The 12,585-nt window shown below is 41.8% G+C and overlaps 1 protein-coding gene across 1 annotated transcript in view; it reads left to right on the top strand.

The window, feature by feature from the left end:
• The window catches only part of LOC101848338 (liprin-alpha-1), a gene marked incomplete in the record, with an annotated part of 88,793 nt that extends 86,498 nt beyond the window's left edge, over positions 1-2,295 (top strand). Inside the window, 1 exon segment of the mRNA XM_013079852.2 lies at positions 226-2,295. Coding sequence (XP_012935306.1) covers positions 226-579 — 354 coding nt within the window.
• Positions 2,296-12,585: the final 10,290 nt, after the last annotated feature.

The raw sequence follows: 12,585 nt of genomic DNA, 5'->3' as shown, positions 1-12,585 counted from the left end.
TGAGGGCAACTGAACCTACCATAAGAATTTGTGTTTGTTTGTATGTGTGTGTGTGTGTGTGGGTATGTGTGTGGAGGGAGTGTGTGTGTGTGTGTGTGTGTGTGTGTGTGTGTGTGTGTGTGTGTGTGTGTGTGTGTGTGTGTGTGTGTGTGTGTGGAGGGAGTGTGTGTGTATATTTGTTTGTTCGTTCTCCAGTAACAATTGTCTTCTCCTCCTTGTCGACAGGGTGAGGGTGGGAAATTCCGTCGAGCTCCGTCCTGGCGCAAGAAGTTCCGCAACAAGGATAGCAAGAGCGGGGAGGAGGGGGAAGCGACTGCGGCGGGTGCGGTGCCCAGCCCCCCGGAGACCTACGTCCACTCTTCCCCGCAGCACGCCCGGCGCAACACAGCCTTGGCCTCGGCAGCGGCCGCAGTGGCAGCAGCATCGTCAGCGTCGTCGGTCGGTGTGGTGGTGGGTCCCTCTGTCTCCCCCGGGGCCCCCAGCCCGGCCCCCGCCACCTCCGCTCCCCCTCTGGTGCTGACCGCAGGCAGTGCACCCAACGACCCCAGGAAGCCGGGACCCAACGAGCGACAGTGCTGAGACTAGATCCGGGCCAAAGCCTGGCTTATGGGGCATGCAGCTCTCTCTCTTTCTCTCTCTCTCTCTCTGTGGCAGCCTGGCCTGTCCACAAGGCCAGTGGAGCTATGTTTACCTGGGACTGTGTGCGTGACTGTCATCATCTGCTTTCTGACCCCGACATCATCATTGTGTCCACTGAAGCCGTTTACACACAGTGACTGACTTACTCATTATCCCCAGCCCAGTTGTGTCAAAAACCAGTTGTGAGCTTCGTCGTTTTACTAGTTATTTTTTTGCATTGTATATTTTTTGCTCTTTCTATTCTTTCTCATGAAGCAACCGAAATTGCTGTGTTCTTCTCTTTCTTTCTCTCTCTTGGAATTATGAATGGAATGGCTGAAGTGCCTGTGTTGTTGTTATTGTTGTTGTTGTAGTAGCGGTTGTGGCAGGACACTAGACACTCTAGCACTACCCAGGTCTGGTTTAGTTGTGAAACGTAAAGATCTGCTTGTAGTTTGCGATGTTTAGTGTGCCTGCAGGCCTGTTCTAGGACCCGGCCTCATCCTTTGTGGCCTCCATACTGTGTCTGCTCTGTCATGGACTATAGGTTGAGTACAGCTCAGTATTGTTAGGCTACCACCTTGTATTGTTCGTCATTTGAACATGTTGACCTGTAGTGCTCTCTGTAATTATTGCCTAGCTGAACTGTGTCATGGACGAAAAGTCTGGCCTCTGGCTCTCACTCTCAACTCACTTTCAACAGTGCATGATCATCATTAACTAGCAGGTTAGGTAGACCTATGTCCATGCAGGTTAAGGTTTACAATCTCATCAAATATATCTATTTGCATAGGACATGATTAATTGTAATCAAACCAGGTGAAAATATGCAAAATATTCTCCGTGTGCTGACATTTTTTGCAAGGATTTATGAAAGCAGACTTTTATAAACAAAATATCCGACGTATTTGGCTAGTAATTTTGATCATGGTATTGGTATTAAGAAGAAAAAAAAGTTTTTTTGCATAGTATAAATAAAACAATTTATGTTTCCACTTACTTGGACGGACTTTTATTCTATCAAAATAGTTTTATTCAGCGAAGATATATTATATCCTGTAATTCACAAACTGAATACACTTCCAACAGGATACATCAAACAAATGTTTAGTTCGTGGGTGGGGAAGTAAAAAAGAGCTTTGGGGCCAGTTTTTCTCAGCTCTTACACTACTCATAGGAGTGTAGAGAAAACCGCTCCGCTGAGTGAAATTTCTGGTTACTGAGTCGGCGACTAGGGTTCAGATAAAGTTGACACTGCCGTTTATATATTTCATTTAGTTGTATTTTGTCGCCTTTTTACCTGTTGGCCCTCAGTGCTCATGGAACAGTTGGGCTGTCAAACACTGAGTGTGCCCTGCTGTGTGTCCTCAGACTCACACTTCCAAGACTTTTCCAAAAGGGAATAAGTTCACTGTCAATGTTGACCTTTTTGGGGGATCTTGAAAAAGGTTAGCACTTATTGTACCAACAACCTTTGATAAATGCCAGGTACTGTACATTGCTCTCTAAAATTCTAGTCCGGATGTAGAGAGAGAGATTCAGATAATTGCTTTACTTCTATGTACATTTCATAAATGTTTGTATGTGTCTGTGTGTGCTTGTGTGCGTGCATGGGCGCAGTGTGATTTCTTGGCTGGGAAGTGCCAAGTCCTACATAAAGAATTGTGATGAAACTCCTCTCTAGCTCTGGGTCATTTTAATTACTGCTTGGCTAGATTTGTTTTCACTATTTTCATCCATCTCTTTCTCTTTTTGATTCTTCTTCTCCGTGTACGCTATTGCTGACCCGGCGTCATCTCATCTCTGCGACTTCTGAGTGAGGAGAGGTGAGGTGAGTAAGTCGTGGACGGTAGTGTACTTAGACTTGCAGGATGCTGATGGTGATGTACATAAACTTCCTAACGAGGAACTCGTGTATTTATTAAAGCTGTTATCGTCTTGAGCTCGCGAGCGCTCTCCCTCTCAGTTGAGAACTGTGACACCTAGCAAGTGCAATCTTGGTGCATGTGGCCTCACAAATTGATCTGGTGATGTCTATGATGATGATGATGATGATGATGATGATGATGATGAATACATCCCCAGTGGTTTTGAAGCCTCCAGTTGTCTACATTGTGATTGCTGTTCTGTTTGTGATGCTGCTGTGACATGGGAGTGAGTGATGTGGGTTTTTTTGTCTGAATTTATTGAGTGTTGGATGAATGTGTGTGTGTATGTGTGTATGTATGTGTGTGTGTGTGTGTGTGTGTGTGTGTGTGTGTGACAATTTGTTTACTTTTACACACATGAATGTTCTTGTGGTGTTCCCAGTTCTAGACCGTGATTTTTAGACATTGCTGCTTTTTCTTAAACATAAAAGGACAGTTGTACTAAGCAGTTACTTTACTATGGGAAGGACAGAAGTTGCTTCAGATCCCTTTGATTTGTATGTATTTATTATTCTTATATTGGTTGTGCTGTTTTTCTCTCAGACTGTTTCAGTCACAGGAGTAAGGGGACTTTAAGTCCTTTGGAGGAAACAAGTATCACTCAATTTTACTATTTATATATTTTTTATTTTTAGAATGTGTTTGGTTTTTTTGGGATTATTTTGTTGTGAGCAGACTTGTTCATCCTCAGGGTAAGAATAATGTAACAGACCATACTAGGGGCTGGGATCCAAACTCTGAGTATACAGTTTTTCTAAAGTTAACAAGAAATTTGTCTGCGTTATTGACTGCAGAATGTCTACATTGCAATGCTCGCTCCCTGGTGAATAATAAGTTGATTTTTTTTGTGTGCGTACTGGTGTGTTAACTATGTTGTTCATCCAGTAAATTATTTTGCTCGTGCAGCTTCTCATGGAAGTGTTGTTGATGGCATGAGCTAAACCATGGTTGTGAGGGTTTCACGCAACTTATTACTGTCTGTTTTTCGCTTGTATGATTGGCCATAGCGTAATCACCTGCTGTTATCTGTTTCCTGACTCCCCGAGTGGGAGCAGAGATAGACTGGGCTGACAGTCATTAGTGATGTAGTGGTTTGGGTACTCCGAGGTTGGAAGCAGTGGATATGAGTTCAGTTCCCCTCATTACAAACCCCCCTTCCCCTTCCATGGTCACTGTGGACTGGATGCAAGCTGCAAGTATGGATGGTCTCACATTTGTGCACAATGCATTTTCAGTTGGTTATGAGCACCCTGTTTTAAGAGTTTTAGGTTTAAGTACCTTGAAAGAGATACAGGGCCAGAATATCTCCAAACAGATCCATGTCGGTCATATTCAACCTCGTAAGATCCCACAAGGTGAAGCTAATTCCCCATTGTGCACACATGCCACAAACAAAAGTCCACCGAGAAAGTGGTGCTGAGCTCAGTTTTCACTCACTTGTTCAGCAGCTTATGTCCCGGGAAACTTGTCCATTTATTTCACATTGGCACTGTGTGGAGTAATCACCCACTATTGTTTGTTCCCGTACTCCCCGAGTGAGAGCGAAGATAAGAGTGGGCTGAACAGCATCGGTGGTGTAGTGGTTTAGGCACGTTGCTGTTGGAAGCAGTAGACATGAATTCAATCATGGCTTTAGGAAGTTAACTTTTATCTAGTCTCTTGTCTTTCTGCTGGCATGCATTGGTTCCCCTCAGCATGGGTTGGGCAGCACGCCTCATAAATAGTCACAAATATGATATGTTGATGGAGATGTCAAACATTTACAATCTTTCACGAACTTGGCTGTGTATGTGAGAAGTGAGAGTTTGTAGTAGGCACTTGTGCTAGCTAAACTAGTAATGCAATGTAGAAAATGTACCGGGAGTGCTGAGGGGATGACTGTAAGTGGTACACCTCTCTCTGTCAGTCTCGACTATCCCATGACAAGTCGTGTATCTGTCAGTTAGTCTGATCATTGAATACATGCAGCTAGTCTGTAAAACCCTTCTACCCCCCGGGGCGGTGCTACTGACTGAAGTGTCTTTAGGTCATTCCCAAAGGGGGGGACATTTACATGTTCTTATGCACAGTAGAATTGTAAATGGGCCGATTCATCGATGTCGTGCTCATAACTGTGCTTGAACTGCAACAAGGAACGGCTGCTTTTTCTTTCCTAATCCTTACTATCATCATTTTTCCTCTACTTCTTTTGTACATGTATGTTTGTCACACTCTTGTGACCCAGTATTTCCGGGTGCCTTGATAGTGGAAGAAGACTTTGTGCTGTTGAAGCTAGGGAGGTGAGCGGAGTAAGCCTGATTCCCTGTAAGGACTTCTCTGTTGTCATCCACCCCTTGGCGCTCATATGACCATATGCAGTTGCGAGCACCATAAAATCTCTAGTAAAACAAACAAAAACAATAGAACTCTTCAGTATGAGCAGTGTGTGTGTGTGCACGAGTCAGCTGAGATAAGTGTCTGGCAGTAGCACCAGTTTGCGCCCTCCCTCCCCTCCCCGTAGTGGGAACTTGAGAGGGAAAATGTACACATTCGCCCTTCCTTTTCTTGGTGTGTGTATTGTTTGTGTTATGATGTGGAGTAGTAGTCCAATGAAGGTTCGCCCCTTAAATAACCTAATAGTGTTGATAGGGGCGTTAAACCCATACCATTTCAATGAAGGTTGTCAGCTTTGTGCCACGCCCCCTAGTTTTGAGTTGAAAGCTGGAGTACATGTACAATTGTACTGTGTTGAGCCGGAATGTGAGCTGGAATAGATTGCTTTATGTCATGTAGGTAGTTTTTTCCCTGTCTCTAGTTGTTTAGTTTTTTTAAGTAGCTTTTGAAATTATTTTTTCTTTTTTCATTGACTTATTGAATGTGAACACCAAAGGCAGCAATTGTTTTAAAAAAAGATTATGTACGGTAAGGCTTGCTTTGTCCCCGTTTGGCGCTCTGTAAAGACTGCGCTGTCGCAGGCTGGTTCTTTGATCGGTCAGCCGATGATGTTAAAAAGACAAAGGAAGATTGGTGGCGTCTGTGAAAGTTCTGAGTGTATCAAACACTTTGTCCATGGGAACAGAGAAGTAGAGAGCTAGGATACAGCTGGTCTTGTGGCCTACAACACCCCCGCCCTTCGCTGTGAGCTCATCGACCGGATGCTGTGGGCTTTTTTTTTTGGCCTTGTCAGTGGTAGAGACCCCTGTCCTCCCTCCCTCCTCTTGTTTTTGGGCCGTTGAGTGTTTCTTTGCGTTGTTGTTTCTTTTTTCTGCTTTTGTCCTGTTCCGTGTCATAGATTTGGTAATTGTTTGTGACCTGGATATGTATGTTAACAGGAAACCTTTCAGAAAAATGTGTTTTCCAGTTTGTGATAATTTGTCTTGCTGGCAAGTGTTTGGCCTCAAAAGACTACTAGAGCTGCTGGTCCCATGGAAGAAGTCCGGGCAATACGGCCACTGCCCCACCTCACCCTTCCTGGAACAGGTGTTGCTTGGTTTAGGTTGGATGTCTAATGATTTCATGAGGTTTAAAGTGGTAGTTCTTGTGATACCTTACAGTTTGGTGATAGCAAAATAGGGCAGGTATCAGTACATGTATTACTTTGCTTAAAAAGGCTTACTCATACCTTTCAATGGGGCGTTTGTAAAATAGGGCAGGTATTACTTTTTTCTGAATGTGTATTTTCTTTCTCAAAAACGCTCATGGCACTTATGGCACGGTGAACAAGGAGGTACACTGTGCAGGGCTAAATATTTCTAACCAGAACTTAGCTTTTGCATTGTTTGCAGGATCCAGAGGTTTTATGAAACCATTCTCTTGACAGCAAGATGCTTTTTAAAGGATGGAATCTCTGTGTTTGCAAAAGACTGTCTGTGTTCTTATTGGAGTGTGTGTCTAAATATGTTGCAGTGAATGTGTGTGTGTGTGTGTATATATATATATATATATATATATATATATATATATATATATATATATATATATATATATATATATATCACTATATAAATATCATGAATTCTATTGTTATTTCAGAGAGTCATATGTGTTGTGTGGAAGTGACTGTAGCCCCATCTGTCATTTCCTAGCTGTGAGCGTAGTTGATTTATTACTCCCTGTAAGTAGTGCAGCCCAGTTCCTCACCCTCTGGTTTAGCAATACACTGTGGATGAATGAGCAACTATGCATGTTTGGCCTAGTTGACTTAATTGTAGGGATGGTATTGTGATATGATATGATATCGGTGACACGATACTGACGTACTGCAACATAGGACAAGTACACATGTATGTACTTCTTGCACTTGTATAGCCATTAGTTTCACACCCACTTGTGTCAACTACTAGAGGAGCCTCTTTGTGCGATGTGTGTATGTCATGTGTGCTCGCATGTAGGTGTCTGTGTATGGGTGTTTGAGTGTGTGTCTGTGTGTGTGTATGCTGGATGTTTGCCACTTGTGATTGCATGCTGGGCAAAGTCAACAAAGAGTAGAATATTTGATATGTTTTGCCATACAAGCAGAGGGCGAATGTGAAGTGAGCTGCGCCTGCATCACCCACTCTACACATCATACTTCTTCCTCTGGTCAGTGAGAATTGAATTTTTAAAGTTCTATTTATATTTTGATGTGCATTGCCTTTATGTAATTCCATATCTACTTATAGAGTGCAAGGTTTCCAAAGTTTCTTTTGTTCTGGCTGAGAAAAAGTTGTCTTTGTTATGCTGAAGCCATGGAGAAAAGATTTCAGTCCTTCATTCAGATAGACTGAATGTTTTCTATGATGCGAGGGGATCATGGAGAGATTTCCCAGCTGAAGAATGTTGTAATTGTAAAGGAAAGATTTCCCAGCTGTAGATTGTCATAAAGGACAGATTGTATTTAAAGGAAAGATTTCCCTGCGGCAGTGTGGTATAGGAAAGATTTTCTGGATATTGTATAGAGTTGTAAAGGAATGATTTCCCGCAGTGTTGTTTAGGAAAGATTTTCTGGCGGGTAGAGTGTTGTAAAGAAAAAATTTATCAGCTGTTGAATGTTGTAAAGGAGAGTGAGCTGACAGAGAGTTGTAAAGTCAGTAGTAAGGAAGAGATTTTTACAGCCCTCAGAGTATTGATATTTTGGGGGGGGAAAAAATCCACTGGAGATGTCAGCAAGCCTGTTGTCTCAGATTAGAAGTCTGGTCAGCTGTAGTCAACTGTAGCGTGGCTTACTTGCTCGCAGGCAATGTAACTTTCTTCTCTGAGTTTCCAGAGTACAGTTCTTAGAGCTGCCTCCTGGTAGAGAAGTTTGTGAGGACCGGTCAGAAAAGATGATGATAACATCCGTGTATCATGGATGCATTCTCTCTTCCCTTTTAAGTTTATACTTAGGGATTTTGGTTTGAATCTCAATGTTTGTATTAAATGTGAAGCTGATGAATTTTTAGTTGGGACTGCTTTTCAGGACAAAACTATCAGGAGGTGAAGTTGACAGAGTAGCATTTGAGTGGACTATGCGTGGAGACGTGTCTAGAATTGTTGCGTTTCGGAGTTGTGGGATGATTGGTATTTATGCCTGTGGTGACTGAAGCCAACCTATGTAGTAGCTGTGGGCTGGTCACATCCAGTGTTGTGCATGGCTCTAAAGCATGGGGAGCTGCATTAAAATTTACTTCGTCTCTTTTTGGCGGTTGAACGTAAATGTAACCATGTTTACTGAGTGGTGTGTTAGGCAGGAATACTAGTTTCGTTTTTCTGGATAAACTTTGAGCGAGTCCTGAACAAGTCTGTCAGGGTCAGCCATGTGTGAATTTTATGTCTTCTGTCTTGTATTTATGCCCGTTATTGTTCAGAAGACCTATGCTCTACTAAAGGGAGGTGATGTGGACCAGTGATTATTTGAACTTGTATGGAAGTCTTTTGAAACGTTCACCTAAAAGTCTTATTGTCTCGCAGATTTCAGCGCCTCTTTCAGTCTTGCGTGTAGTTGGCAGCAGGGCTTGCATAAATGAGCTGTGATGGCTACTACTTTTGGCTGACCTCTCTCCCTTCACTCATGCTACACTACATAGCACATCTATGCTCATTTCTCTTTCTGGCTTCTCATTCTGACTCTGTGCCAGCTATGCAAAGCTGTCATCTTAGAGACACAGATCACGACTTTTCCCAGCTTAAACTTTGAAGAAGTGAATCAACTCGACTACACTGCTGGCTTTACTCTTCCCCAGACCTCAAAGGACATTGGTGTCCGACCATCATTTCACGAAGGCTAGCCTACTTCAGTAATGGCTGTTTGTATTTGCTGTAGATTCTTTGTGCATGGCAGAACTTTGTACATGTAGTGATGATGATTGCTCCCGACTCAGGTCGTCTGATGTGTCGTGATTTTTCAGCTGTGTTCTTTTTGAGTTTTTTGTATTTAGTTTGTCTTGCAAAAAAGGTTTTTTACATGATCCTTATGAATGTGTTGAGATTTTTAATTCAAGGTGTTGTAGCAAATACAAGCAAATGAGTTAAAAAACAAAAACAACCAAAAACACAAAATAAATGAGCATCCAGGTGCTGCCACTCATTCAAAAACTTGTGTTTGATGTTTGATTCCATATATATGTATCTGAGGTAGGCATCTTCTTTTGCCTTTTTAAAATATTTTTTTTAACAGATTCATTGATTCATTGGCATTATTTGGTGCATAATGTAATAATTTTTTTGTAAGTTAATGCTTGTTGAGGAAACTCTGAATCAGATTGAAAACAAGAAATGAAAATGACCTGTTCTCAGAAATGCTCCTGTCAAGGTTCGAACCTGCACCTTCTGCTCTACAGGCTTGCAGTTTTAACGGAGCTAGCAGTTTTGATACATTTGTTACTGTTGTCAGCTGGTGAGCTGTTATCACAGAAAAGTGGAAGAAATAAAGACAGTATCCCATCCATATACACACACACACACATACACACGTGCGTGCGCGCCAAACACAAGAAGTAAAAATATATATATTTTCCAAGTTCATGAGATTTTTAACTACGTAATAAGGAGAAATAATTCCTGTCAGCACTTTAGCCAAATGCATTCACGAAAAGTGTTTCAGTTCTCTTGCTGACACAGTAGCCCAATACTTGATGCATACCAGATAAGAATGAGGAAACTCCAAATTCCTGAAACGTGACTTCCCCAACAAATGTATCAAAACTGCTAAAAAAAAGAAATGCATGTCAAACTGGAAGAAAGGCCATTCACGAGCCCTTTTCAAATGCCTCTTTGAGCACAAGAAAAGCACATAGTGTGACAGAAACACCAATGAAATGATGATTTTATTATGGGCATTATGGGATAAGGCATGATAACACACCAATAGAACTATCTGAAAATTGACAAGAACCACGGATTCTCCACACTTCAAATTCAAAAAATGAAAACAAAACTAAGAGATGACAACCAGAGGCTTCCTTTTCCAAGATTTGGTTTATTCATGAATCACGGTTCAGTAATGTTCTAAACAATGTATAATATTTACAGTCACTGTCTCTGGTAAAATAGACAACGCCGGCCAGCATAACCCTTTTTCTGTGCCAAAACTAGGTGCAGGTTGACGAGAATACAAATCAGTGTCCCAAAGTACTTTCACCCATCTGACTTTTCTCATTTTTTGAGAAATAGAAGCACATTTACACAACGGTCATACAGTAATGATAAAAAGCAAGACAGGAGGACAGAAACCAAAAAGGGGCAGTAAAGAGGGCTTCTGGTAGTACTGGCGCCATACAACTGCCCACAGGATTTGAAAGGGCTGCAAAACATACCACACAGATGGAAAAATCCTACCCCAAAATTTGTCATACTCTTTGCTAATTATATCCACATATTTGTGAGGCAAGCTGACAAAATGAGTTATTTCTTGCAATTCGCAAATGACGATATCTTTTGACAATCCACACCTGGGTCAGCTTTGTAGATTTTCAATTGACACCATTTTCTTCGAATATAACATGTCTTTTATTCTTTCATACTTAAAAATTGTACAAACACCACCTATAAATTTAGCATATCTTTTTCCATGGACTAAATTCCAAGAAGAACAGTGTAAACCTGATATAACAGGGATGGTGGGACCAGAGAAAAAGTCCTGTTATATCAGATCCCTGGTAAATCAGAAATGCAAGGGAAGCAAGTATTTGTGGACTAATCCAGCTGTATTTATTCATGGGTAGTTTTCCTTGCCACAAGTACCCACGAACAGGGGTTTTGGCCATGTGGTGCATGTGCGTGCAACATGGCTTAGGGCTAGATCGAAGTCTGCAGCACACTGTAGCCCTCTCTTGCTTGGGCTTGCTCCATCACTGTGTCACTCTTTCTCCTTACTTTTTACACATAGTTAACGAGCCTTGGTCCCTGCTATAACCGATTGGGCTCCGATGAGGCCCTGTTATTGCTGATAACTTTTAACAGGGACAAAGAGTAGGAAAAAACAGGGATTTAAAAAATCCCTGTTATTACCAGGCCTGTTATATAAGGTTTCCATTGTAACTCATTTTGTCAGCACACGTCACATTTCATTCTCTAGAGCAGGGGTCACTAAACTTTTATTAAAGTTATTCAAATAACTAAAAGAATGTCTAGCACAGGCCGGAGAATTATTGAGTTCAGTACAATACTGGTACGGGGGCTCGCGTGGCATAGAGGTTAAGGTGTTGGCCTCTCATTCAAAGGTCCCGGGTTCGAATCCGGGTAGCGACCGAAAAATTTTCTTCCCTAAATTTGTCCCCTTGCCTTTCACCTCATTTCCAGCTCTCTAGCAATGTTCTGTCGTCTGCTTTCGTCTCCTCTTTCTGCCCCAACCCCCTCTCCTCCTTTGCCCCTTTCTCTGGGCTCCTGATTCTTTCTGCAGCGTTTCTACTGCTACTCCTTCGCTTCTTCTTACTGCTGTCTTTCAGCCACACCCCAAATCTTCTGGTCGGAAAGATCTACACCTAGCTTTCTCGGACAAGGGCGAAAAATCTCGGAGGTCCCGTGAGCAAGTGAGCATATCAATGATCCCTTGGTGGTCTAAAATCGATAAGAGTAGGCTTCGGCCGCCACTCGGGCAGAATTCAAAATTTCCTACCAACCGAAAAAGTTTAATGTGTCCCGCATGCTCATATGACCTTATGCAGTTGCGAGCGCCGTAAAACACTTTACAAAAGCAAAAAAAATACTGGTACACTCATGTGTTAAAAGTAAGATTTGTTACAGTAAGTGGAAGTTATGAAGTCTACAGATGAACTTTTATTTGCATGATGTGACCAAGTCCAGTGCACGCTACAAACATATCTTTCAGGTTTGTTCTTTTCACCCATGATGGCAAGCCAGATGGACTGACCCCAAGGGCTGCAGTTTGGTGACTTCTGCTCTAGAGCCATGAATAAGGCATCATCATAAGGAAGATTACAAAGGCCTGATTGTTACCTTTGCCAGTCATATATATGTATATATATATACAGAAACTTTCTTAATGTTTCAACAAACCAAAACATTCAGCAATACTATATCCTAAAAACGAGTTTCAGGAAAAATTCTTATTCCTAGTATTGAACAGTACAAAAAACACCTGCACAGAACAGACACTATTGTCTGCAAAAATGTAACAGAGCCTACCGCAGTACTCTCCTCTCATAGCAGCAATGTTGTATCTGCTACTGTTACAGCTATACTCAGGTTCTAGTAATCTCTCTCTCTCTCTCTCACATACACACACACAAACACACGCATGGATGCACGTATGCACATACACATTCTAAGCTGACTGCTGCAGCATAATGCAACACTAAGCAGATCTGTAACAGAGAAGTTCAAGGTTCAAATCAGGTTTGGACTATTTGTGTGTCGTCGTAATAAAATCAGGCGCTCGTCAAAATAATGAAATCAAAGAAATCGGCATTTTTTGGGGCTGATGGGCAATTTTTTTCTAATTTTCTTTTTTTTGGATCAACATCCTTTAAGTCCCTAACACATTTTTGTGAGGATTTTACTGAAAAACATTGACTAAAGGCATAAAAAATGTAAATTTTCAGTTTTCAAGTACTCTCAGGCTATGGAAGTTTCCAAACTTTAG

This window comes from Aplysia californica, unplaced genomic scaffold (genome assembly GCF_000002075.1).
Source record: "Aplysia californica isolate F4 #8 unplaced genomic scaffold, AplCal3.0 scaffold00066, whole genome shotgun sequence".
Lineage (NCBI taxonomy): Eukaryota > Metazoa > Mollusca > Gastropoda > Aplysiida > Aplysiidae > Aplysia > Aplysia californica.
This window is presented reverse-complemented; position numbering and strand designations above follow the sequence as displayed.